This window comes from Poeciliopsis prolifica, unplaced genomic scaffold (assembly GCF_027474105.1).
Source record: "Poeciliopsis prolifica strain line A6 unplaced genomic scaffold, Auburn_PproV2 SCAFFOLD029, whole genome shotgun sequence".
NCBI lineage: Eukaryota > Metazoa > Chordata > Actinopteri > Cyprinodontiformes > Poeciliidae > Poeciliopsis > Poeciliopsis prolifica.
The window spans coordinates 344149-372133 of NW_026562404.1; the positions used below are offsets into that span (position 1 = coordinate 344149).

Here is a 27985-nt window from a genome sequence, read left to right on the forward strand (position 1 = left end):
GCGATCTTACAGGAATAAACTGGGAATAATGACGTGTGAAAGCTACTAATGAGACTTTTTTGTAAAATTGATGAAAAAAAAAATCCCTTAAAATGTAGTTTGCCACCTCCAGAACATGTCGTGGCCACTTTTTCTGGCTCTTTCACTGTCATTTCTTATGTAATCAACATAAAAAAGCATTGCCAAAACAGGCTCTCAGGAACACATGCCTTTGATGACGTCACAGAAGGTATAAGAAGGCTGACCTGTGGTGTTGCAGCTGCAGCTGGTGCTCACGCTTCAGCAAAAAACGATCATTCTGTGCTTCTTTTTGAATTGGGACAATGTGTGTTACTTCCCGGACATTAACAAAGTCTTAACAGTTTTAATTCATGTAAATAAACACAGAAGTTGAATGACTCGCTTTGCAAGGGGGGCTCACCGGGCAGACTCACAGAAAAGACCCAATCCTCACCCGTTTGTCTAACCATGCAGGCCATTTCACTGAAACGTCACTTCCTCCTTCCTCAAACCGCCACAGCCCACTTTGCTTTAGTCCTCTGCTATGTGAATGGGAATAAATGCAAATACTGGGTGATTGGTATAGTAAAAGCATAAACAAATTGTGCGGCCTCAACACCACGCCAGACAACGACAACCACAACTACATCAAATCACTATTGATTTGGAAGATTACATGGAAAAATCACAGACGTAAAAAGAACTGAAGTCTGTCACTTTAGTCCGTCTCCACTGAGCTGCATGAATAACTTCAGAAAAACGAAATAACCTCAATGTCTCAGCTTACACAGATCATTGTTATTGTTGTTTTTACTAATTTAAAAAAAAAGTTGTGACATCTTTATATTATTTCAGTTATGCTGAGTTTAGTCTTGTGTTAGGCCTTTATGCTTTTTTGTTGTTGTTTTTTTTGCCATTGAAACAACAATTTTGACAGGTCATGATTAATTAGTTTCACAGTCAATGACTCCTGTTACTCATATGCAGATAACCTTTAACTGCACTGCCCCTTTAATCCTGTGACCCCTTAATGACGAACTCTCAGTTGTCCAATCATTCCTCCAGATAGCATGATTCACATCATCAGGCAACAGATTGGACATTAAGTGTGACATCAAGCCACACTTAAGCAATTTAGCTGTTTTTGACCAATTAATACATTTTGAAAGGTCGCTCCAAACAGCTTATCTGAAATTGTTTAGCAATTCAAAAAATATTTCTATTCCAAGAAGGCTGGTGAGAAAACAGAAACCGGAGGTGGATATTTATGCGTAATTTTCTCTCGTCTAAACTTTTTCAATTCAATTTCACATGCAAAAAATGTGAGTCAAAAAAAGGGAGTCAAAAAAGCTCTTGGTTTTCTTCAGTTGAGTGCAAACTTTGCTGCAAGGGTCTTAATAAGATCAAAGAATTCACATAAAAACGATGGTCGAGCTTCAAATTGTTGAGGCTACAGAGTCCAACTCGAGCTCCTGAGTCTTCAAATTAAAATCTTTTCTTTCCTCCCAAAAACCAGATTTATATAAAAAAAAATAAAAATAGAAGATCAAGGGGATTTCTCTGCGCAGACCTGATGCTCCTCGACTGGCAAACGAGCTTCCTCTGCTTCTTTGCTGCCTTCAGAGTCTGAACTCTGCATTTAAAAAACAATTGATAACATTCCTACTCAAACTTTCCCTTTTATCATGCTCGTTGAGAATCTTATTCATTTTTTAATGAGATGTATTTGTCTGTAAATAAAACGTATTCAGAAAAAATCAACAGTGCTTAATGCTGTTAGGCCTATTGGACACTAGAGGGCAGCCTTTCACTTACTCCAAGATGGAGGGTCTCAGATAATTTCCATCTTTTTCCAAGGACACCTCAAAATTTTCTCAGTTTAATTCTTCATTTTAAGTTCAACATCTGATAGATTTTGTTTGTTTGTTTTTGGAAAATAACTTCTAAAAGTAAAATTGCTCTAAGATGCAGTTTAAAGACTTAAATCTAAAATAACGAATATGTCGGTTGTTTTCCCAGGGAAAGTCACAGATTACTCACTGAAAATCTCTTTACATTGTTAAACTAACAGAAAAAAAAATATGGTAAAAATGCTTCAGTTAAATGTTTGACACCAAACAGTTTGTGAAAAAAATTAACTCCAAATGTGCTATATTTACTAGAAAAAAAACATATTTTAAGGCAACATGATCTTGTGACATGTATTTTATTCTTGCCATAAAATGTATGTTATTGATTCTCTCAGCATGCATACAGTGATTATTCCTCTGTAGTCACACCAGTGCTTTAATGGCCTCACAGCCATGAATATTAGATACACTTCCCTTCAACCTATAGTGCAAATATGATGAGGCAGCGCGAGGGTCCATGAGAAATACAGCTGTTTGTCAATGTCTGTCTGGCCAGAAACATTGTTTTCAACAGAAATGAAAGCTCTGTGTACACACAACATTTCTATAAAAGGCACCCATGATGGATGTTCAATAATTATGCTGTTTTAGGTGCTTTTATTTCACCGTGGAAGCAGACTTTTTCTGTCAGGTGAAAACAGAGGCCGTCCTCCTGTGTGAGATTATCTGCAATATGAGTATAAGAGATGCAGCACCTAATATGAGAGAGGTGAGGGAGGGAGTGGAGGGTGTGACAGAGACACAAGCAAAGAGCAAAAGGGAGTCACCATCAGTACCAGCATCATAAAGTCAAGGTCTTTTTCTCCGAGTCCTGCCTGTTTCTGGGCTCCCGTTTTACAGCTCCTGTTACTGTGTGAGGGCGTCGCACTTTGAAAAGCGGTTTCAGAGGACGCTTTGACGGAGGTTCATTGTCTTCTTCAAAATGAGTGAGACGGTTGGGTTTTTCCGTCCACCTTCCTGAAGCACTTCTTTGCAGAGCGTTTTGAGTCTGAAGGAATCTCAGGAAGCAGCATGGCAGGGGAGCTGGTGGTTGGAATACTTTATAACTTAGTACTACCTCTGCTTCTGCTGACGGGTGAGTGTTTTTTGTTGTTGTTTTGCTTAAATTACTGTATTTTTGGCTGTTTAAGGTTTTAACTTACAACCTGAGATGCTGGTTAATGGCATAAACTTGGTCAAATAAAGATCTCTCTGAGGTGAGCTGATGAAGAGTGCAGATATGAAGCTTTGAGAAAACACAAAAAGAAAGATTGAAAGTTTGTAATGGAAACGTCTAGCGTCCATAAACTGATGGCTCTAGAAAAAACAATAACTATATACCACAATCTGAGTGATTTTAGTGAGTAGCTTCAACTTCAGCTCTCTTTCTATGAAGATCAGACATTTTTGGGCGTCTTTTACTTTGCGAGGTGCTTTAGATCACTTTTATTTTACTTATTGTTCCATTGGAAATAACTTTAGGAAAAGTAAATATTTCTGCAGTTCAGAAATGGTATGTTTCTTATTGTTTTACTTCGTCCTCTGCCACCGGCTCTATTTGAAGAGCATCAGTCTTACTCCAGTCAGAAATGACTCAGGATCGCACACAGCATCCGGACTTTTATTGCTCTTACTTTTATGAAGAATGTGTCTAAACAGCATATGGAGAAGTTAAAATGTTGTTTTTTATTCATTCTTTGGACATGTAATTGTTTTACATTTCTGCTTATTTCTTGATATTAACAATTTTAGGTGTTTTTAAATGTGCTGTGGAAACAAGTTAGTCTTTTGAACACATATAAAATAATGCAAATAGAAAACTCCAGAACTCCAGAGGAGGGATCATTTCAGGTGTTTTTTGTTTTATTCTAAAATGAGTTTACACCCAAGACAGCCTATTGTGTAGCTACTAGATAAATAAATGGTAGAGTAAATTGTAAAAGGCCGCTCTGTTAGGCCGAGCTGGACTATTTCTATCCAACTCGTTGGTTCTGTCTCCTTTTCTCCTCAGCTTCTTCGTTTCGCTATAATGGCCTCTCTGTGGTGTACTTTGTGTTTCTGCTCACCGTTCCACTGCTGCCAAACCCGAGCCCGGTCTCCCTAAAAGGTGAGAGAAGCTCCTCTGACTCAGGTTGTATTTGAGATGTGGTGCATCTTTCCCCCCAGTTTCAATTATTCATGTCTGAATTATGAATTTCATCAAACCGAGTCATGCCCGTATGAAGTCTTGCACAAACACCCATGGTCATTTTAATCAAGAATGGCTTCAAATGCAACATTTGGATTAAAATATGGGATTCCAAGCAGGTCTTATGCTTCATATGATATGTTCAATGATGAGCTTTAACGCTGATTCAAAGTAGTCTGTAGAGCTTCAGGACTGTACACAGATTTTTGAATAGTTTGAATCATTTTTTCCATTATTTATTTTCTTGAGAGTTTCAGATGAGATGCTCTTACCGCTTTCACATCAATTAAAATGTTTATTAGTAATTTGGTTAAACACGGCCGGCGGTTTTTAACCTGGGTGTGTCCAGAAGATATGTACAAAATTATGTAATTGTGTAAACATGTCATTTTGTACGTAATGCTTCTATGTACAAAATTATTATTTGAAGCTTCTGTGTTTTGTCATAATTTAAGAATACTTATTTTAAAGCGCTCACTTTTAATGGCCTTCGTTTTATGAGGTCTGCAGAGTTTAATCTTTCTTGTTAAATATCCATCTGCATACTTCGTGTAAGCTTTTACAGGCTATTGATTAAAATTTGTAGTTTTATGGACACTTTTTTATAATGCTATAGGTGAGTCCTGATGCAGTCAATGAAAAATAGTAAGAGGTGTAACTTTTTTTCCCTGAAACATCTGAAATTTGTGTTAAGCAATATGTGAATTCCTCTCCCACCTTCTATTGAGAACAAATTATTGTGTTATATGATTTAAAAAAAAAAACGTTATTTTTTATTATTGTTTGTCTGTTAACCACAGACACACCTTGAATTTCCGTCCATCCGTCAGTCATCGTTTCCTCTGATCCCACAGGGTTGAGGTAAAAGTTTGGACAAACATGCTGTGTTTTCAACCCAAAAGATGAGTTAAATAATTGATGTCTGATTTCTGAGGGTGAGTCAGGATTGTTTTGAAGTGAGGATCTGTGAAGTTATTATCCCGCGTTTCCCTCACTGGTTGTACAGCGAGGTTATTGAACGTCTGCTAATCTGACTGGCTGTGTGCTGACTCAGTCTGCCATCAGACACTGATTCGGGGGAACTCAGGTAATCTTCAAACGCCTCTGACACTTGGAAAGTCCAGGAATAAACCGTCTTTGCAGCTGCTGCACGACTGACATCTCACACTTTCCCCGATTCAGAAGAGATGGAGCGGCTGAACAGACGCAGCCTTCAGGCTCAACTAGGCTAGACAACATGGACGTACAGCACCAAAAGTAACAATGAGATTGTAAGCTGTTAGTATCTGTCGACATCTATTATCCTGCTGGTGAGAACAGTTTCAGTTCGAGTGCTTTTAAACTAATAAAGTCAACTGAATGGTGTGCATTTAAATAGTTTGTTAGGCTTGTTCTGCCTACTTAGCAGCTGAGATTACTTGAAGAAAACAAACTCTTTTGACAGTATCAGCTAAAGCTATTAACACAACCCACTGACGGTAGCATTATATGCCATACATACAGTTTACCATCTAACGTCTTATTTCAGTTTGTGATAAAGTTTCAGAGACCAGATTGTTGTGCAGTTAAAAAAAAAACATCACTCTTTGATCAAAGCTTTTTTTTTTTTTAACTTCTGTCCTAACAGGAGAAACCCAACACTTAGGTTAAAAGAAAAAACTCTGCAGCATAAAAACGTCAATGCACAGTGAGCGCCAGCATAAATACAACAATCCAGCACAGTCACTGGTTTGAACTTTAACACTTGCTCCCTCATAACTGTGTTATAATAAACCTCATGCATGGACTTGTCTTATGAAGCAGGTTTAGTAGGTCAGACATGAGTGAGTAGGTCATGTGTGTTCTTCGTATCGATCGCTGCAAACAGATGAATTAAAGCCTCGTTGCCCCTCCCTCAAAGTACTTTGTAAAGGGGGGAAGTGATAGGAGTGACCCAATCAATTATGTATAGCCTCGTAATTACAGCAAAGAATTAAAAGATGTGATGTCAGCGATCTTCTATCCACCGTAACCGAACAAAAAAAAAAACACTAATTGCCTTTTAGCTCCATACATCCCATATGTTTTGCTCTCTATAATCCGATCCTGGACTAAGTGATGAAATGTGTGTTCATTCTGCATGTGTGCAATGTGTTTTATTTGTGGGCCCACCTATAATTCACCGAGCATGCATGTGTATCTGTGTAAGCAGAGAGGTTTAAGTGAAACAATGCTTTTAGTAAAAATGGTGAACATCAACAGCACATCTGCTGGCTCAGCTGCAGTTGAGCTGCGTCAGCTATTTGTCTTCTCTAATGTTCTGATCGCAAGCTTGAAACTCCAGAAAATTGATGAGGAATGTTTTCATTTCTCTGGATTTTCAACCAAAATCTATTGCACCGCTAATTGTTTTTTGACATGTAATGTGGTCTTGAATGCAGTTAATTAACAAAGTCGTCTGGTATTTATACACAGTGATGGATGGTTAAACTATAAAGGTTTATTTAAAAAAAAAAAAAAATCGACTTACCACAAATAACTGAGTGTGATCGAAGACACTTTCTGCGAAAGGCACTCGGTTCCATGATAAAACATACAGTAATCAGAAAATGATTCACACCCCTCAAACCTTATCACAGTTGGTCACAACTAAAAGCTTGAATGTATTTTAGAGGGATGTGAGTCTAAACAAATCTAAAAAGTGTGGGATTATTAAGTCCCTGAATTAGTAATAATCATTTACCTGTGTGTGTAATTTAAAGGGGCGGTTTTATGTATTTCCCAGGCACATCGTGCCACTTTATAGCCCAATCATGTTGCCGTCATGGTTATGACACCAACTTTGATCTTTTGTTTTTAATCTGCATTCAAGTACTCTGCAGCACCTGGCAGAACACAACACATCACCTGGAATACACCATCCAGACTTTGAAGCATGGCGGTGGCAGCATCATGTTGTGGAGATGCTTTTGTGTTGCACCGAAGGTGGTCAAAGTTGATGTGAAGATGGGCTGAACTAAGCACACATAAGTAGAAAATATTTGAATACTTTGCAAAGCACAAAGATAAAATAAAACAAACCTTGTGTTCTTCTTCTTTTGCTCTCTTCAGGTAAAACGGGCCGGTTTATTCGGTTAATAATCTACGTTAGTCTAACCTTCCTGACCCTGCAGTGCTTCATGCAGATCCCATTCAGCTACCTCCCTCCACATGGTAAAAAAACAACTTGTTACTTGTCTTAGCACATTTTTAAAATGCCACATATCCTGGAAAAGAAACTAAGCCACAAGAACAACAAAAATAGGCCAACGCATGGATCCCATACTGTTATTACTGACCTTTAGATGAAGCAGTTTTTCTAAGTTGTGCTCTTTTCACCATTTCCTTTGTTTTCAACAGTTGCTGGGATCTGGGAAGACGTCCTTTACCACTTAGGAATTGTGAGGTATGAAGTACTTGACGCTTGTAATTTCAAAACAGTTGAGTCTTTTATTTTATATTGTTTACTCTTGTGAACTTTATGTTTTTCTATGTTACAATAAAGGTAAAGTAGCAGAACATGAATGGGTTTATTAAGTAGACCAGCAAATCTGACAACAAAATGACAAAATAAATGTTTCCCACAAAAAAAGTCTCTGATTCTCTTACTTCTTTTCCTTACCTGCAGCTTTCCTCACCTGCAGCTGTGTTGTGCCTGCAAAGTTTAAACTCTTATGAATTTTATTTGTAGATAATTTTGTCAAGCCAGCTGTAGGACTTGCAGTGGTCCGTTTTCCTTTAAGTCTTGCTCAATGACACAACAATTGAAACAAACTGAACGGGGATTTGAACCAGCAACCAACCGATTATAAGATGGACTCGTACCAAAATTGCCACCTTTCACCCTTATGATATGATGTTTGGATTGGGGAGTCTCCAATAAAAATCAGAAGAATAGCATTATGGACTGATGAAGCCAGAATGCCTCTGCTTTTGGTATTTTAAAACAAGTAAAAAAAAAAAAAAATACAAATACAAAGTAATTAGATTAATTAGTTGCCAGATAGTGTTAAATTGCCTCAGCTTGCCTCAGAGTCTTGACTTTACACGTGAAACTCTGTAATGATTTTCTGAGCATCTCCATGTGCTGCATCACTGGACTTTACGTGAAAATTGTCATTCTTGCAAATAGAGGATAAAAAAAGGTCATAAAGGTCAGAGATACCGAAACCAAAAAATTTAACGGGTCATTACGGTTTTTTATGGTACTCATATCTCCAAGGAGCGCTTAATGCTTGCATCAGCTTGTCTTGCTGCACTACAGCTTTTATTTTGTATTGACCTTTATTTAATCTGGATATAAGGCTCTGGAGATTTAGTGCTCCAATGAAAACAGACAGCAGCTCAATACAGCAATAGTCACAACACACACACACACACACACACGCACACACACACACACACACACACACACACACACACACACACACACACACACACACACACACTATACCCGGGACATGCAAGCAAGAGCAGCATAGAAGATCAACAGAAAGCCATAAAATCAGAAGCTTTGCAAACTACAAGTCATTCCTCGCTTGTGCATTAGTGCTGTTTACAAACCAGAGGAAAAAAAGAGGGTGCTTCTTCACCACATTAGTTAAGCGAGTCATAAGATTTTATTTTTGTATGAACGTGGATGGATGTATTTTCAGAATGGCCGCGTCCTCCAAAGTCTGAGATTTTACCATAAATCCAAACTCAATTTGTCTTTGAAAACGTCGCAGTCTTGCCCGTACTCTTCCAGTCCGTTGCGGTGAGATAGCTTCATTAGCCAGCTGTGGTTCTGCTGTGATTTCTTTTTTTTCTTTTTCAGATTCAGTTCGGTTGACTCAGCAAACATCGTGCGACTCTTGGCTCCAGATATCGGCCTCTGCCTCTCTATCCTGTTCCTTCTGAGGTTGTGCCGAAAACTGCTGCGCCCCGCGCCCCAAGTCAACCTCCTTGAAAATGGGATCCCCTTTTCATCCTCAGAGGTGTCAGCAGATCTACTTTCTTAATGACGCAATTTAATCAAAGTAACATGCAGTCATATTAGACTTTTTCTTTTTTTTTTCTTTTGGCCTTGCAGGATGTGGAAACCTCTGACACGGAGTCAGAGGGCGAATATGAAACAGAGGCCTCGTCTTTTGACAGCTCTGAGGAGACCACTCTGCCGGTTCAGTCCAGCCCGCCGCAGTTTGTCCAGAAGCTGATCATGTTTGCAGCAGGAGTGAAGTTGCTGCTGTCAGCGATCATGAACACGGCGGGGAAAGTGGTGGTCACTCTGCTGCTGGGGCTGGCAGGTACACTACAGAGAAGACTTCAGGTTGTCTGAACGTGATGGATGGATGGATTTCCAAATCTAATAGATTATAAGACCCTTTCAAGAATGAAATATCATTATTTGCTAGTTTTTTTTTAGGGATTTTTTTTAGCTGTAGTGGACTTTATTTGGTACTGGGTTGTGAGAGAGAGGGAAAACATGCAGCAAAGGTCACTGGGCCGGACACAAACCCGTGACCTGTTCCCAACTTTCTAGTTTTTCCACACATGTTTTTTTTTCTTCCTAATTCTTCTCTTTTCTGTTTATTTTCCTGCTCTGTGTCCATGTGTCTGCAGGCATCATACTGCCTTCCCTCACCTCAGGAGTGTACTTTGGGGTGTTTTTAGGACTGGTGTGGTGGTGGATATTCAGTCGCTCCATTAGCATGCTGCTTTTCAGCTCCCTGTGTGTCATGATGGCTATCTTCAGTGGAGGACACCTGCTGGCTCTGTACCTCTACCAGCTGCCCCTGTCCCAGCAGCTCATCCCACCAGATGATGTTTATGTGAGGTAAACATGATTAAAAGAGAATGCACAAGTGTGAGTTTGAGGATAAAATCATGGGAAAATGTTTATTTTTTGTACATTGAGATGCATTTGTCATTAAACCTTGTCTACAGTAACTGAGCATCACTCTTTAGCCTGGTTTCCTTTTGTTTTTGTCTCCAGGTTGTTTGGTATGACGGGAGTTATCCGAACCAACAGTTCGATGCCCCACAGTCTTGGTCTGCATCCACACGTCTGCTGGCCTGACTTCGTCAACCCCTTCGTTCTCCTGCTGCTCTACTACACGCTGTTGGCTCTGCTGCACAAATGGGTCCAAATCACAGAGGAGGACTGTGACGATGTGAGGGACAGCTGTGGTTAAGTTCCACGTTTATGCATGCACGCGTTGCAGCTTTCCAAGCCTCTTTCCTCTGTCGTTCAATTTTATGTTATCAATATTACATATTGAGTATTGGTTTTCTTAACCACTGCTGCATCATAAACAATATTTACATCATATCGGTAGTTTATTAGCGTTTAATAGCTTCTTTCCATGTCAGGATACTGCTGACGTTGACAAATCTGACAGCCCATTAGAAAGCCCTGAAGTTCCTCCGAGCTTTTCCAGAGTCATCTACATCACAGGAGATAAGCAAGAGGTGACACGTAAACATCATTATTTGCCTTTTAAGGCAAATAATTTCCATACATTTTTTATAAAAATGTATGACAAACAGAATTATGCTCATATAGCCTAATGTCACTGCAATAACTCACAAATGCCTCTTTTAGCTGTTGAGCAGCACAGATGAGGAAACCTACCTACCTGATGAGGTAAACAGTTCTGTTATGTGTTTACTATATAGGCTTTATTGCCTAAAGTATGTGGAGGTTTGCCTTCACACACACGATACATACTGGTATTTTATTCTCTACTCTAATACAGTGTTAGCTCACTTTTTGCAAATAAAACAGCAGCTTTAACTCTGTTATTAAGGTATTCCACAAGGTTTAGGAGCATTTGTGAGGTCAGACACTGATGCTGGACAACACAGCATGCTCAGGTCTCATTTAGCACCCAAGGTGTTAATTGGGTTGACATCAGGGCAGTGCAGTCTCATGAGCATAAAATTGCCCAAATTGTCTTTGTGTCCTGCAGTATAAAGAGTTTCCTTCACTAGAGCTAAGGGGTCAAGCCCTGATAAACAACCTCACACTGTCAGGCTCCCACCATTAACCTGAACGCTAAACACAATGCAGTCAGGCAAGCATCATTCTCCTGACAGCCACAAAATCCATACTCCTGTATCGGACTGCATGACAGAGGAACGTGATTTATCACCCCCAAAGAACAAGTTTCCATTTGTTCAATATTATGGCAGAAAGCTTTAGACCAGTGGATCTGATGCTTTGCGCTCCACGTTGTAATATAATGTTTAGATGCAGCTGCTTTTAAATGAAGACCCATTTCAGGAAGCTGTCCTGCAGAAAGTGGTGGTGTTTGTTTCTATAGAGCACACAGTATCTTCTGCGATTTCAGAGCCAGAGTGATTGTCCTTCCCAAGTACGTTTAAGCTGTTTTTAAATACCAATAACACTGACTGTGTAACTTTCAGTGGCAAGAAAATGTTCATAAATAGAAACGTAGAGGTGGCATCCAATGGAAGAGACTGGTTCACCTGAACTCTCATCAATTGGAGAGATTTCAATATGTTTACCAGTAACCTGTACTGATCATTTGATTACACTGCAGTTGTTTAACAAATCTACAGATGTTCCTGTTAATCTCATAGGAGAATCTCTTTTTGTTCTTTCAGTCGATGGTTTTGATGACTGGAGGTTCCTGGCAGAACATCCACAGCAACCATCTGGGATGTCTGGTGGAGGAAGCCGGATACGTAAACTGTTACTCTCCGTCTCTTCGCAAAGAAAACGACTCTCCTCTACCTGGTAATCACAGCTCAAGAACTACACTGCCCCGGGAAGAAGGGACTCGTTCAGGACTGTGCAAAGAAACATTTTCTGATAAACTTTTTGTTACCTTTTTAAGCCTCTTAACTCTAGCCAACTCTTCATTCAGTCATGAGAAGACCTCCGACCTTAAGAGATTAAATAAGATGTGCAAACGTAGCACCAAATCAGAATTTTTAAATTTGATTGTTTTTCCTCTTTCTCTTTCACATTAGAGGCAGAAAATGATGAAGGAATGGCGGACAAAAGTGAGGACATCTCCAGGAGTCTGACGGAGCCCTCGCCTGTCCCTTCAGGCCCCAGCGGCCTCGTTGTGTTCGGCCGCCTGCTGCAGAAACACAGCTACGTTAGCGCCCTCGTCATCATGATGGTAGAGTCAACAAGTGACATGTTGCACATCTATGGCTGTGATGCACAACTACTGTTTCTCAACAGTAGAGGAAACGTTTCTGCAGCCATATTGAGACAACCTGCGGTTATTACAGGGCTGTAATTGTTTTAGTGGTCCCACAGTGGAACTCACACAGATCAGTGGGAATGGAACTGGAGAGCCACTGGGAGAAATTGTGGATTAATTGCGTGAGCGCTTTGCATTAGACCACTCAGTCCGTAATAAGTAAGCAAACTACTCCACTACCAGAGCTGCAGAGAATGGCATTAGACTAAATAAATTCAAACGAAATTATGTTTAGATAAGAACTAATAATTAATCACCCTTGTACTCTTCATCTTTGAATTTTGTTACTGTTAACTGACCATGTTGTAGCAAAGAAAAACTACAAAGGTCTGAGCAAATAAGGTTTGGTTCAAAATCAATAAAGGACAGAAAAAACTACTTTTAAAGAGTAAAAAAATCCCCCCAAAAAAACACATTTTGTCCTGTTGATGGATTTCTAAGGCTTAACTAATAAGCTAGGCTACATGATTTGGGTCATTTAGTTTCCACATTAAGAAATCACTGTTTTTCACAACATCCCACATTCACTAGTATTTTCTACCTTTAAGACATTCCAATGAAAACAATATGACAGGCGATGTTTCATAATCCTTTTCCAGTTGATCAGAGTCCCTCGAGACGTTCAGGTAGTTATCTATGATTTCCAGTTTTCTTATGGTTTAAATATCATTGTGTTTTAGACACTCTTCACTTTTAATCAGGCAGATAAGTGATGATCTCATAAGTTAGGAAATGACTGCAAGAAAATTGTTGCTTTCCAGAACTTGAATAAAAAATGTTATAAATAAGTTATGGTGTGTTTAATTTGTCTTTGGAGTCTAGGCATGTTCTCAATGTAAATAAGAAAACCAGTGGGATTTGCTAATTGTGTCAGATATAACCGATATAACAGGGTATTTCTCTCTCTTTTTAATGTGTTCAAATGCTAAAGGAACATGCTCACAATTAGAAGTTGCGTAGTAACCTGAGGTAAATTTCAGAAAGAAAAAGAAGAAATCTGTTGTAAAGCTGCCAAACAACCTGATTCCTTTGCCATCCAGGTGTGGAGTATAACTTACAACAACTGGCTGACCTTTGCCCTGCTGGTGTGGTCCTGCGTCATCTGGATGATGCGGGACCGCCGGCGGTACGCCATGATGTCCGCCCCTTTCCTTGCCGCTTACGGCACTGTCCTGGTGGTGCTGGGCTTCCTGAGCGGGCTGCGTTTGAGCCGAGCCGAGCTGTATCCCGGGCTGCCCCCAGCAGTGATAGTGGACTTTGACCTGAACAGCTACCATCCTGCACCTTGCATCCACCTGGGAGCTAAGGTGAGTCATGACTCACGAGATCCATCAGCCTAAAATGGAAAAACCATGACAAACTTTTTTTTTTGTTGCTGTTGAAGTTTTACAGAAAAGACCAGATTTTCTGTCGCGGATGTCTGTAAAATATCAGAACGCGGCCAATAAGTCCTCATGATTTGCTGCCTTCTTCGTCTGCAGGTCTTCTACACCTTCAGCTTCTGGGTGATGTTCCGCCAGCAGCTGAAAGAAAGAAAGGAGGAACAGAACATGAAGAAGGAATCTCTTGAAAACATTCCAGCCATCCCACGTAAATGAGCTTAAATTGCTTCTCTCAGCGTCTTTTTTTGGGCAGAAATGAGAGATTTAAAAAAAAATCCATCCTCACATCATTCTGTTTAGTTTGTTGTAGTTCACACAAATATTTATCCTTTTTCTTTCCTACTTTATCCTTTTTTTTCCTACTTTATCCTTTTTCTTTCCTACTCCCCTTTTATCTTTCACTTCTTCTTGATTTCCTTCGTCGCAGCGGAGGAAAGCCAGACGTCACCCCTGATAGGGATGCTGATCTCAGGGGTCAAAGGGCTTCTCATCAAATACTGGATCCTGTTCTGCTGCTCCATGTTCTTCATAGTAAGCTTCTCTGGAAAGGTGAGTAATTAATTCATTATTATATAATAATTAATTGATATAATTCAGTTGATGGAACATGGAAGTGATATTTTGATTCTACTTTTTAGCAGATGAATGCTCTATCTATCTATCTATCTATCTATCTATCTATCTATCTATCTATCTATCTATCTATCTATCTATCTATCTATCTATCTATCTATCTATCTATCTATCTATCTATCTATCTATCTATCTATCTATCTATCTATCTATCTATCTATCTATCTATCTATCTATCTATCTATCTATCTATCTATCTATCTATCTATCTATCTATCTATCTATCTATCTATCTATCTAATGTAGATATAAATGTATTTGATTATTTTTCATCAGGTGGTTGTGTATAAAATCCTCTACATCGTCCTCTTCCTCCTGTGTGTGGTTCTATACCAGGTTAGTGTATTTTATTATCTGGTGAATTATTATTATTATTTAATTCAGCATATTAAAGTCATTGTTTAATTTAACAGCCTGTTCCAATTTATATGACATTCTACTGTAAAAATCCATAGAAATAATTCTGAACAGTGTCCTATTGGTGGCCTGAAGTGCTTTGCATTTAAATGTAGTGTTGTTGAAGTGGTCGAATTAAAATGGTTTGTCCAATAATTTTACATATTTATTTATAATGTGGCAGTGTAAATGAATAGAGATTGAAACTGAAGTGTTTGTTGTTTATTTTGCAAACCTGTGCAACAGTAGTTTGGCGGCACCCCTAAATGGACAAATAATCGTGGCGTTGTAGTCACGGTTCAAACCAAATGTTTAACCTTTAGCGCTTTCAAGTGTTTCATCAGACACTAAACCTGTTCAGAAGGAACTTCCATGTGCGTCAGCAAGTTAACAAGCAGGTTAAGTGGATGTATTGGAGGGACATATCGTGAAAATTAAAATCACATCCTGTCACATTTTTGGAGTTTTTCAACCTGAATGACCCTGCATCCTGAAGTGAAGGGATCTTCATCAGGGGAGACAAAACATTTGCACTGTGTTGCATTAAATGACATATTTCGATATGGTCATTGCTGTGCTGTTTGAGTGGGATTTGTACAAATGTAAAAGCTGCAGCACTGGTTCACTTGCTGCATTTATTGTGTGGGGGCAGCTGTGGCAGTTTTACTGCTGCAGATCAAATTATAGTTTGCACAGTGTGAACAATTTCTGAAACCTAGTGTGGAGATGGCAGACTTAGAACCAAAACCAGCTTGAACAGTTTCTTTGGGAAGAATGGGCCAAAGTACGTATTGGCAGATCCAAGGGTCTTATTGTAAAGTAGAGCAATCAATTGTTGGCAATGGTTTCTGCAAAAGTTGCTGTCTCAAAATTTACCTGATGGGTTGCATCGTTTTTTTTTTTTTGTCAATGTCACTTTTATTTGTTTATCTATATAAAATATTCAGCTGAATCAGTTATTAAATCTGATGTCTGCTTGATATGGAATAAACAGTAAAGAACTTCATTAAACTATGTCTGCATATAAGTGATGCACAACTTTTTTGCATGTTTTATGAATATCAAATTTTTCTATTGTATTTAAAAGGAAGTGTGGAGAAACCTGCTCATTTTACAGCATATCTGAGTTAAATCCACTACTACATTTGGACAGATTAACTGAATCTACACAAAATGGATTAGATAAAAGACGGACGTGCTGCATTAAGGGAAATGTGAACCTATAGCGGCCAATAAAGACATAAAGTCATGGTGCTTTTAGTTTTAACCCTCTCCAGGCAGATGTTGCAGATTTGCAACAGCTTAATGCTACTTTGCTAGTCTTTGCAAGTAATTTGAGCCTGAGAGGATTAAACTTAAACAGACATTTGAACTAACATCAGTGAATCATCTGGCTTTGATTCTGCTTGGACACCTGAAGAAATGCACACACACACACACACCCACCCACACACACCCACACACACACACGCATGCAGCCTCTGAACCAATCTTCTCTGCTGTTTTTCAGCTAAAAGTATCGATTATGACTGCCAAGCTCACAACCTTTTTTTTTTTTTTTTTTTTTTTTTTTTTTGCCATAGTTTTACTGGTTTTCCTTCCCCCTATTATGTTTCTGCTGACCTTTTAGAGAGACAGTAGGCACTTACTGGAAGGCCTTAATGGCTGTGGAGATTACATGAGACAATGTTATTTCTCTATTTGAACAACATCAGCAACTACCTGGTGTTTTACATACCCACACAGAGGGAGAAGCACCGGCACAACAATCAGTTATGATGTTCTCATGTGTTTCCTCACAGGAAGCCCGTGAGCTCTGCACTTATGTGCACTTATATGCTTTCAAAAGAACAATCTCCCCTTTAACTATTTTCAAACGTTTGTGACGTTAAGGCCGCAAACTTTAATGTGTTTTTATTGGTATTTTTACTTTTATGGACCTACACAACGTAAAGAGGAAAGTAATACATGGTTTTTATTTTCCCTTACAAATCTGAGACGTCTACTCCTTGGTATTGAGAGCTTCCACTTAAGGAAAGTGCAGCTGCAAACTCTGCATGCCACACTTTTGAGATTTTTATTTGCAAAAAAAAAAAAAACACAAAAACTTTGTATTTTGTCCTAAAGACTCATAAATTACTACCTAGTGTTGATCCATGACCCCCAAAATGCTAATCCCATAACTTCGAGGGGTAGTCACATTTTTTCAAGGCATGTTGAAGAGACAAATATGTGGTAAGTGTAAGAAAAATGTCAACATTGATAGCCAGAGGGAAGAAAACAAATGCTTTTCTCTCTCTGTTTTCTTTTCATGTTCTCTTCCCTCAGATCCGGTATGATATTTGGCGTCGGGTTCTGAAGACGTTCTGGGCGGTGGTCGTGGGTTACTCCATGTTGGTGCTGATAGCCGTCTACATGTATCAGTTCAGGAGTGTTTCTGCCCTGTTCAGACAGATCATGGGCATGTCAGAGGAAGGGTGAGTCTCACGTTTTTTTTTAAAGCACTTGTTTGTGAACCTGGGTAATTCTGATATGTTTTTTTTTTTTTTTGATTCATCTCCCTCTTTCTTCCCCAGACTCCGTGACCTGGGTCTGGAGAGGTACAGCACAGTGGAGCTGTTTGCTCGTATTCTGCTTCCTGCTGCCTTCCTGTTGGCTTGTATCCTCCAGCTGCATTACTTCAACTCTGACTTCCTCGCTCTCACTGACCTGGAAAACGTACCTGTTCGGGAGACGAGCAGGTGAGACTGGAATGGGACGCAGTTTAAACCAAACACAACGCAAATGCTTTAAAACCAATAAAGAACCAGACTTTCTTCCAATCCAATCATTGGTGGCAGTTTTATGAGATAATAATAATAATAATAATAATAATAATAATAATAATAATAATAATAATAATAATAATAATAATAATAATAATAATAGGCACTTCTGAAATGCCCAGGATTTAAAACAGGTCCAAAACTAAACTATGGAACACCTGCTGATCTGGACTATTTCACAAAATTACAAGAATAAGTTGCTGTTTGCCAGTCTATGATGTCAAAAGTTGTTGTACATTTGTCGTATAAAACATGGCAATGTGCATGTGGCCACAATTACACTAACCACACCAACATAAAAAAATTTCAAACATGCTTCATTGCTTTTTGAATGTTAAAATCTTGAGGTAACCATGAAATGTGATGCATGTAACCAGTTAAGCCTAATCATGTTATTTGATCAGTCTGACCCCCTCATGCCTGTGGGTTCATCTAACGTCCTATTATCTCTCTTCCAGACAGGAAGAACTCAAGAACTCAGTCAATATGATTGCAGACTTGTAAGAACCTTCTTAATTTCCTCCTGACTGTCTTTCTGTACGTAAGAATCATAATTTATGTCTTGCATAAGAGCTGGTGCCCTTACTGTGTATGGAAACTATTAACGCTCAACGCTGACGTCCAGAGTTTGATTCCCAACTTGAAGTCGTTTGCTGCTCTGACAGCTCCTCCTTTTCTCTCTGCCTATATCCTATCTGATTACTGCAAATAAAAGCCATAACTCCACAAAACCTACAAAAATAATGTGCAGGAGTAGATTTCCTCATGACCAGTCAAGTCAAACAAATGTTGCTGTCTTTCAAGTCTACAACTTTAAAATGTTCATGGCAGTAATGTAATTCACACCATTTTCTTGATTCCACCCATACCTTACCCCTCCCGCCCCCTTATTTAAAAAAATAATGTTTATTTGCTACTTGCACCTTTTGTTTTACACTTTCAGTCTCTTAAAGATGAGTTGTAAAGGGACGTCCTCTGAAAAAAATTTGTTCCGACGAGAGACTATTTAGAAAATATGGTTCAATTGTGAATTCATTTATTAGGACCTGCTTGTGCCTGTAGAGTGCAAAATGAATACTGGAAATAATTTGTGAAATAAACAAAAACAATCAGGTCATTTTGTACGGGCATCATTTAATGAGATGCTGTCATTTCCCTTCCAGCATTAAAGAAAACATTGACAAGTTACAGAAAAGGTACGGCTTTCCTTCAGATCCTGACTTTTGACTTCTGGATGAATTTATCTCTTAAATCGCTTTTGATATACATTTTGTCAGCTATTACCAAGGAGTTGCTACTGTTTAACTACCCAAATAAATACATTATTGACTAAATTTAGCCAGACCCAATGTGTTGAGGAGAAAAGGTTTCTCCAAGTGCACATGCTCTGGGTTTTGACAGGCTTGTGAAGGAGCAGACAGGTAATAGCAGAAGTCAGGAAACTCTGGACAGCGTTGGAGTCCAGACACCCTCTGAGAAAGCAGCAGAGGAGCAGCAGGAGGCAGCAGAAGAAGGTAAATACTGTCCTGTTTTAAAAAAAAATCAACTTAAGATTTATTTTTGTGAAGGTCGGATCAGAGTTTCCTGCAGCATTTTTTTTCTTTAAGCATATACCAGCAGCCAGAGCTGCAGTCTCTTTCATGTATCAAATGCAAATGATTCTCTGTGAACTCCTTAGTAGCTGCTGTGGTTTAATATGGTGATTTGATTTAATTTAGATTTTATTGGCTGAAAGAGAACCAAGACAAAAAGTCTCTCGTAGCGTTTTGGACTTAATGCATTCGAATTGTCTCCAACGACTCCGTCTGCGATCCGTTTCTCCGTTAGAAACGGTGCCAACCAGCCCGGAGGACAAGTGGGTCATGATCGTGGACCGGGTGAGCCTGCTCATCATCCAGGCAGTGTCTTTACTCCGCCGGGTCCAGGAGCTGAGCTGGAGACTCATGGAGCTCCACAGCCTGAAAATCGTGTCTTCTGGCATCATCTGGGTGTCACTTCAAGAGGTTGGACGGATGTTCAGCTCGTCAATGTGAATTGCTTCCAGTTTTGTCTGCTCAGTTCAGAAACAGCACCTGGCTGTAATATTTTAATGTCTTCACATTTTGTAATTTTATCCTGTGTCAGTTACAAATCTTAATGTTTCACATTGAGATTTTACATGTCAGGCCAACAAAAGTAGTGAATATTTGTGAAATGGATGGAAAATGATGCATGGCCTTCGACATACTGAGATTCAAAGTTACACAAACGGTTCCTCTGAATTTCATTTTGGATAATCTTCACAAAGGAAGCTAGATTCAATTGCACTCCACACTTTTCAGATTTAAATTTGCAGAAAAGGCTTTACTTACTCTTCATTTACCTGACTACGTAGACTTATATGCACCACCTTTCCTTGATCTATCACATAAAATTTAAATGAATTCGAAGTTTGGAGCTGTGAAAAAAGATTGATTTTATCTTCATAGGTTTCCCTGATGAACTTCCTGTTCCTGGTCCTGTGGGTGTTTGCTCTTCCATTTCCACGACTGCGCCCGCTGGCCTCCAGCATCTCGGCGGTGTGGGCCTGTGTCATGGTGGTCTGCAAGATGTTTTACCAGCTCAAAGTGATCAAACCTCTGGATTACTCCTCCAACTGCACCGCTGTGAGTTCACCTCACCTCAGTTTCCAAGTCCATTTCAGTCTCTCCGTCCTTCTCCCGTCCACTTTCTTGGCTTTCAATTGGGACCAGAATGCTATTTTATGAGGAAAACATGTACCTCCAGAAACACTGCCATAAACATACCTATTTAGGTATGAATCATACCTAAATAGGTTTTATAAATTGTTATTCTTGTTTTAAAAAAAAAGGTCAAGGTAAACTCCTTCAAAAATCAGTTTTTTTGTGTCTTAATATTTTTACTTTTTCAAACTCGATGTTGGGGGTTTTAGGGCTTACTGGCCTCTAATGGTTCTGGGCCGGACGATGGCTCAGACTTGAGGGGAAACCTGATGGAGCTGCTCAGGAGGTCCGTTCTCTACATTGAACCTGTTGACCCGGTCTACTGGTGCGGAGCTCTGCAGAAGTGCGAGGGGAGAATCCTGCCCTGCCTCAGGGTACAATGAAATCTGCTTTCTGCTAAATTCCTTAATATTTTGCCACCTTAAAGATAAATAAAGCAAATATATATATATTAATGCCAATATGTTTTCAAAAGCAGAAAGGATAAACTTTGAAAATTGACAGTTTTTTTGATGGACTTGGGTTGTTTTGAACACGTTGTAGAACCATTTGATGGTACTCGGGTTGCTTGTTTTCGAGGCGACTGTCCATCGCCACCAGCTCTACTTTCGTCTCCGTAACGACCTGAAGCCTCCTCCCTTCAGCATCATCTTCCAGTTCATCACAAGGCAGCACCTGGATCACGGCATCCTGCCCTGCGTCAAATACCTCATCAACTTCGGCTTCTACAAATTTGGACTGGAGGTGCTGCTTTTAAAGTTTCTAAAATGTCCTTTCCAGTCTTCGCTCACCTGAATATGTCTGACTTCTTTCACTGCGCTCACACTCATTCCTCAGATCAGTTTGATCATGGCGGTGAACGTGATCGGTCAGAGGATGGACTTCTACGCTTTGCTTCACTCCGGCGCTTTGATGGCCCTGTTGTCCCGCCGCCGCAGGAAGGCCATCGGAGAGGTTTGGCCCAAATACTGCTGCTTCACAGCCGGGCTCATGGTGTTCCAGTATCTGCTCTGCATCGGCATCCCTCCTGCTCTCTGCGTCGGTACGCAAATGTGTTCAGTTTGGTTTGAATTAGCTTTGGTTTGTATCCCGCTCTTGGACACCTGCTTTCAAACACGACAGAGTAAAAAGCATGTCTGCTGTGGTTTTATTGAAAAAAAAAACAACAAAAAAAAAAAGAATGAAAGTTATCTGAATTTGAAAGTGCAAAAATATCCATTACTTTATTTAAAGGAGACGGTGTGTATTAAACAACTTTAGTTGTTCATCATATAAATATGCTGTATTTAGCCAAACTATTTTTGGTCAATAATTAAAGAAAACAAGCAGTTACACTGCGGCATAGAGTTTTTTAAACTTTAGTTGCACACATAAATCATGAAACTGTACATCTACAACATAACATAAAGTGGAAACACTAAGAAACTCAGTGACTCACAGACTGAGACACAGAGGACTCAACGTAATGCTGAGGTTGAAGCATTATGTTGAAGCATTTCAGGAAATCTGTCATTGCTTTTCTTTTACTCTGATATAATTTTATGCACGTCATTACATCAGTCATAATCAAATTCATTTCTTCTTGCATGTTTTGGCAGATTACCCCTGGAGAACTGCAACTCACCCTTTGAACTCTAACGTCATAAAGTGGTTTTACCTGCCAGACTTTGCAATGAGACCCAATCCTTCCTTTATCTTCTGTGAGTGGATCTTTGCTTCTCGTTTCTTTATTTGCTCCTGTGTTTCTACGCACCAACTTCTGACCTCCAGCTCTGTCCTCCTCCCTGCAGACGACCACCTTCTGCTGCTCTGCTCGTCTCTGCAGTGGCAGGTTTTTGTGGAGGAGAACCGAGGCGCTGTGCGACTTCTGGCTGGAGACAATGTGGAGATCAGCCGCAATTTGGATCCGTGTTCCTTCAACCAGTTCATACCAGTCGACAACTTCCTTCACTGCAGGTCGGTGTTGTTATTTCATGACGTTTCGTGACACTTTGAAGAATGACGTCTCATCCTGCATTGATGATGTCAGTTATTAGCTAAAGCAAAATCAAGTTGGAGTAATTTTAATGTATTTTGTCTGTGCTTTTTCTTATCTTTGACACCAATATTGACTCAAACTGTTGCTTTAGTATCTAATGGTTGAATCTGAGACTTTCTCTTTGCTGCACTTACAGCAAACTGTAATATCTTTCAGTGTGCTGAATGTGCATGGAGCTCAGAGGCTTCAGACTTGTTTACACACCGTTACCAAGCACTGGCACTGTATGCTGACAACTTTATTTGCAGAAAGTTGCCTTCACTGCTTCACTTAAGAGTCCGCAGATTTAGATTTTATTCTTCCTTCATGTACTTTATACACAGCATTGAACTTAAATAGTTACTAATCACAGTGTCTGGCGAAAATAGAAAAATACACATGGCATTATTATCTTTATTCTTTATTTTGATGCTCTGACTAGAATATAAAATGTTTTTTATGTTTTGCATTTGACAACAATCTTGTTGTTTTGGCTTTAATTTTTCAAACATTTTACTAGTATTGCATTATTTAATTATTTGTCCATGCAGCTTTTTTTTTTTGTGGTAATTCTTATCCTGTTTGGTTGTAGAGATTTTCTCTTCGGCGTTCCTCAAAATTCAGGTCATGCAGTAACTTAACTGACGTTTGGATATGTGACGTTAAACATGAGCATTTTATTTTGTAGGCTACTTGTGATCAATTTTTGGTTATCTAATGACAACTTTCTAACTTTTTTTAAATAGAAAACATGTGTGTATGTGTGTATATGTGTGTTTTGTCCGCAGGTCCTACCTGGACATGGTGAAGGTGTTTGTTTACAGCTACTTCTTCTGGCTGGTCCTCTGCCTCATCTTCATCACAGGCACCACGCGGATCAACATCTTCTGCCTCGGCTACCTGGTGGCCTGTTTTTACTTCATGCTGTTTGGCGGCAGCGTCCTGATGCAGCCTGTCAGATACATCCTTCGCCTGTGGGACTGGCTCATCGCCTACACCTGCTTTGTGATCGCCATGAAGAACCTCCTGTCTGTAAGTGGCAACACGGCACAAACACAAGGCCTCCGTCTTTGAAAGACAGAATCAGTACGGCAGCGAATCTTTTCAGACACGCGGCTCCTTGTTCTCAGATTTGTCAACCGGTTTTGACCCGTTTATCTGCTTCCTTCAGCTTGGCGCTTGTGCGTATCTGGACAGCCTGTTGAAGAACAGCTGCTGGTTAATTCAGGCCTTCAGCATGTTCTGCACCATCAAAGGCTACGATGTTCGTAAGTACATTAACAAGTACAGTGGCCCGCTCACATTTTCTTAGACGCAATTCCTTTACCATATTTAACACAAGAATAGTTTGGGATATTTCAACTTTTAAAATAAAACTGACTTTTAATGAAAAGCTTGAATGTTGTTCTTTTAAAGATGTGCTTCCACTCCAACAAACCAGCCTCAAATATTCCACCTCATTAAATACGACTGCACTTGACACACATTTGGTTATGGACCCAGTGTATTTGTGCCGACATTCATAGGCCGTAAAAAATGATGTCTGACTCTGTGCATCTCAGCCGAGCCTACAGATGAGTGCGAGCTGCCGGAGGGCGAGGCCGGCATCGTCTGGGATGCGATATGCTTCACCGTGCTGCTGGCACAGAGGAGGGTCTTCCTCAGCTACTACTTCCTCTACGTGGTGTCGGATCTCAAGTCCGCTAAGATATTGGCATCAAGGTCTGAGTTCCAGTTGTCAATGAAACTTTTATGGAGACATTTGCAACGTTTAAGCATGCGAGAGGCGCTTGATACTTTAATAGGTTTATCATAATGTTTATTATGTAAAAAGCCTACCGATCCCTTTTTTTATTTAAGCAGCCTGTTAATATATAAGTCATTACTACAGTTTGCTGGTCCCCATTATAAGATACGACTACATAATCACTGATAATGTAACACTGGGTTTTACTACAACCTGATAAAAAAAAAGTGAAACAAACAAAAAACTAATTGACTGTGTGTGTTAACTTTATCTAAAGTTATCTAAGTCATAAATATGAATCGTCATTGTGTGAACCTCAGAAAACCAGCTATTTTCCTCTAAAAAGGTGAAGAAAAGAACTATTAAAAATCCACAATAATCTTCCAAGCCAGTAAAAAAAAAAAACAAACACACACGCAAGTAAATGACGCCAGCAACAGTTAATTGGTGTTAATTGCTGTTTATCTCTCTAAGGGGCGCTGAGCTGTTTGAGGCCAAAGTGAAAAAACTGGTTGCAGCCAGATTGGAGATGGAGAAGAAATCTGTCGAGGCACTCAAGAGACAGTAAGCCTGAGCAGGAAAAGTCTATCAATCAGTTAATGGATGCAGTATATGATGATGACTGGCTTATTTCCTCTCCACTTCCATTTTTATCTTCTCGTGAAAGAGTAATGATGAGGTATAAACTTTTTCTCCCCCCCCCGTCTCTCTGTAGGATGGAGAAGATTAAATCCAAACAGAGGCCAACTCCTGCTGCGTCGGACAGAGCGGAACCGCCAGCAGATCCGGAGCGGGCGGCATCAGGTGCTGCTTGCTTACATGTTTTAGCCTGTAAACGGATAGCTGTCTATGTTACCATGGGGTTAATGTTAGCTGGAAGTATCTATATCCATAAGTCAGTTAAGTAGATTTTTTTTTTTAGCTGAATCCAAAAAGAAATTGTCAGGTTCAAATCCCCAAAGCATTCTGTGACAAATACAAACAAAGGAAGAGAGACAAGTGAATTGTTAACTCAAGGAGAGTAAAACAGGAGAGAGTGAACTGTACAATCTCCTATCTCACTCTAATTTCCATTTTCGCTGCTCCTCTCTTTATTGAGAATTGGAAACCCTAATTACAGACGTCAACAGCTGCTTGAAGGAGGGGCGAACCAGAAAACCAGCTGTGCACATTCAATTGTAATTCTTTCCTACGACAAAGAAGATTCCTGTCTTTGCATATCTAAAGTCATAAACCTGCAGTTCTCGTGATCCTCTGGGTCAATTCTTGTCTCCCTCTTGGTCGTAAACTGGAGTTCTTGAGACTGTGGGTCGTAAACTGATGACCCTTCCAAGGCATCACCCTTGCCATCTGTTTCCCATTTGGCATGTTTATTGTTTCCTACAAAGACAAATGATCACAGATCCCAGGAGCAAACAAAGGTCTCCCAGGCTAAAAATGTGAGAGAAATGAGTATAGCCTATATGAGAATAAGATGCTTAAAAATCTAACAGAAATTTTAAATACTGATCAGTAAAATCTTTTATAGTGGTTCTAAACTGGACGTTTTAAATTGCTTGACTGTTCCCACGATTCATTCCAGGCAACGTTTTGACCATCTGTCTCTACTCTTACCAGTAAAATATAAGCAAATAACCAGAATGGTCTGTTTATTTGCAGGCGGCGAGGACAGCGAAAAGAAAGATGCAGGAAAATGGTGGAAGCCTTGGGTCTCTCGGCCTGGAGGTGAGCGGCAAGATCCATCTGAAACCTGCTCAACGTTTTCACATTTGGTCTCACTACAGCCACAGATTTCACCGTCATTTCAGTAAATGTAACATTTATTTATTTATTTTTTTTGTGGTTTTATGTGTGACACCAACACAATGTAATAAAACTTGCTAAGCGTAAGGAAAGTTTGACACCACTAAACAAAACCCAATACAACATTCAAAAGACACCTGATTGGTACATTGAAGGATGTGACAAAATGTGCACAAAGTGAAAGGTTATGCATATTTCTTGTATGCTACATTGTAAAATTCTCAAATATCTTTCCTTTTTGTCCTTAGCCTGAACCTTAAAATGAGACATGTGTATGGATTTTTGTTTATGTCCGGTTGCAGAGTTTTTTTTTAGTAGGTTTCTTTATTCAGAGGGGTTTCCCCTGCTTAATGACAGCTCTGACTTTGGTGTTGAACACAGTGGAGAACAACTGTGGCTACCACCTGTTTGAGAGCGACAGCGAGGAGGAAGAAGAAGAAGTTACAGAGATGAAAGACGGAGAGGAACCACCAAAGAAGAAATCAGCTTTTCAGGTGGACAGATAAAGCAAAACGAAATGTTAAATTCAATTTTTTCAGGCTGTCACACACTGACAGAGAAGGGGGGATAATTTTTCTGCTGAAAGGAAACGTGAAGCATCTCAGTAACCTTCATGTTTATGTTCCAGTGGGCGTATAATGCCTGGACTACCAGCTCCAAATCGGCTCTGAAGGATTTAAAGAAAGAAAAGAAAAATATAAAGAAAGAGGAGAAAAAGAGGGCCAAGACAGAACTACGGAAGCAGCAGGGTGAGACAAAAAAAAAGTCACAATAACCAAAAGACTGGATAAAAAAAGAAAAAAAAAGAGATAAAAACTCTATTTTTCAGGCATAGACAGAGCCGATTCCAGTGAGGATGAGCTTGATGAAAGCACTGTGGCGGAAGAGGGAGAAGAAGAAAGAGGTGAGCACACCTGTGAGGGCCGTTGGTGTTTCTATATAAATTTGTTGATAAATAGTCAAACACCGAATTGTGCCCACATCTCGTTCGCATCCTGCAGAAAACATCCTGCAGCGTGTCCTGAACACGCTGAAGTTCAGCTGGGTGTTTCTGCAGTCTCTGCTTGACGACTTGACGGACAGTCTGAACGATTTCTGCAAAGACAGCCTGGACATTTCCAAAGTGCTGCGATTGGAGCGAGCGTTGCTCAACCAGCAGCAGAAGAAGGTGAGATGACAAAATAATCGACCTGATGACTGTAAAAGTGAGAGAAAATTTTTTTGTCCCACCTGGAAGTTCTCCAAATTCAAAATTTGTGCTGTAGAACGGAAGAACAAACTCTGTCGGTGTCTTTGCAGGGGAAAGAAGTGAGTCAGGAGAGTGTGAAGCAGTTTTACGAGACCTGGATATCCCGACAAAATACGTTGTCATCTGAGGACGGTCTAGATGCTCTCTCTCCTCCTCCGACCCCGCCTCCCGTTCTCTCCTCACGTCACGTCTATGTGAAACTAAGGAGCCAGGCCTCCAAAATGTCCGCAGGCAGCAGCTTTGACAGGTGGACCTCTGGACACAGTCTTCATTTTATACATTGAGGGAAGCCTCTGTCTAACCCCACTTGGTTCCTGATCATCTTCAGCTGTATGACGGATGAGACGATGCTGGGCTCCCGACAGCCAACGCAAGAGGAGCTGGATGAGCCTCCCATCACCCCGCCTGCTTCCCTGCTCCGACGGAGGCTGATAAAAGAGGCAAACATCGACCGGAGCTCCTTCGAGATCGACATCCCACCGCCGAGGTGAAGGAACGGGGATGCTAGACTTCAGTCGAAGCACAACTACGATTCAAACTGTGACCAAACATAGTGCAGAAGCATCATTTCACCTCTCAATTTAGCAAGAGTTAAGGGACAATGTGTTTGGGAGAGCTCAGATTTTATGCACAATTTCATCTGCATTTCAAAGTCTTGCTACACTAAGAAACTTTGAAAGAGTGTCGCTTGTGTTTAAAGCATTGCCACACGGTAAACTATACTAAAGCGAAAATCTATAATTGGAATCAGAATTCATTTTATTGTCACTGTGCATGAGAGAAAGCAGAACAACAACAAAAAGAAAAGCAACTCTGGGTAATCAGCCCAGAAGTAAATTTTTGGTTTGCTTGTTGGTTTATCAGTTAAATTTTAATTCTTATTTTAATTCAAAACT

The 27985-nt window shown here is 39.9% G+C and overlaps 1 protein-coding gene across 1 annotated transcript in view; it reads left to right on the top strand.

Annotated features, from left to right (window-relative positions):
- The window catches only part of si:dkey-11f4.7 (piezo-type mechanosensitive ion channel component 2), a 37826-nt gene that overhangs the window by 577 nt on the left and 9264 nt on the right, over nt 1–27985 (top strand). The window contains exons 2-40 of the mRNA XM_055049501.1: nt 3901–3996; nt 7168–7269; nt 7456–7501; nt 8912–9071; nt 9167–9380; nt 9697–9910; nt 10070–10247; nt 10447–10545; nt 10679–10720; nt 11704–11836; nt 12073–12227; nt 13355–13621; nt 13796–13904; nt 14124–14245; nt 14606–14665; nt 17054–17202; nt 17302–17466; nt 18009–18050; nt 18714–18746; nt 18952–19064; nt 19378–19553; nt 20019–20195; nt 20483–20647; nt 20817–21017; nt 21111–21315; nt 21872–21973; nt 22064–22229; nt 23079–23322; nt 23462–23558; nt 23853–24012; nt 24512–24601; nt 24753–24841; nt 25697–25762; nt 26222–26334; nt 26469–26589; nt 26670–26744; nt 26842–27008; nt 27140–27336; nt 27418–27576. Coding sequence (XP_054905476.1) covers nt 7236–7269; nt 7456–7501; nt 8912–9071; nt 9167–9380; nt 9697–9910; nt 10070–10247; nt 10447–10545; nt 10679–10720; nt 11704–11836; nt 12073–12227; nt 13355–13621; nt 13796–13904; nt 14124–14245; nt 14606–14665; nt 17054–17202; nt 17302–17466; nt 18009–18050; nt 18714–18746; nt 18952–19064; nt 19378–19553; nt 20019–20195; nt 20483–20647; nt 20817–21017; nt 21111–21315; nt 21872–21973; nt 22064–22229; nt 23079–23322; nt 23462–23558; nt 23853–24012; nt 24512–24601; nt 24753–24841; nt 25697–25762; nt 26222–26334; nt 26469–26589; nt 26670–26744; nt 26842–27008; nt 27140–27336; nt 27418–27576 — 5105 coding nt within the window. The 5' untranslated portion in view covers nt 3901–3996; nt 7168–7235. The remainder of the gene's footprint in view (nt 1–3900; nt 3997–7167; nt 7270–7455; nt 7502–8911; nt 9072–9166; nt 9381–9696; nt 9911–10069; nt 10248–10446; nt 10546–10678; nt 10721–11703; nt 11837–12072; nt 12228–13354; nt 13622–13795; nt 13905–14123; nt 14246–14605; nt 14666–17053; nt 17203–17301; nt 17467–18008; nt 18051–18713; nt 18747–18951; nt 19065–19377; nt 19554–20018; nt 20196–20482; nt 20648–20816; nt 21018–21110; nt 21316–21871; nt 21974–22063; nt 22230–23078; nt 23323–23461; nt 23559–23852; nt 24013–24511; nt 24602–24752; nt 24842–25696; nt 25763–26221; nt 26335–26468; nt 26590–26669; nt 26745–26841; nt 27009–27139; nt 27337–27417; nt 27577–27985) is intronic.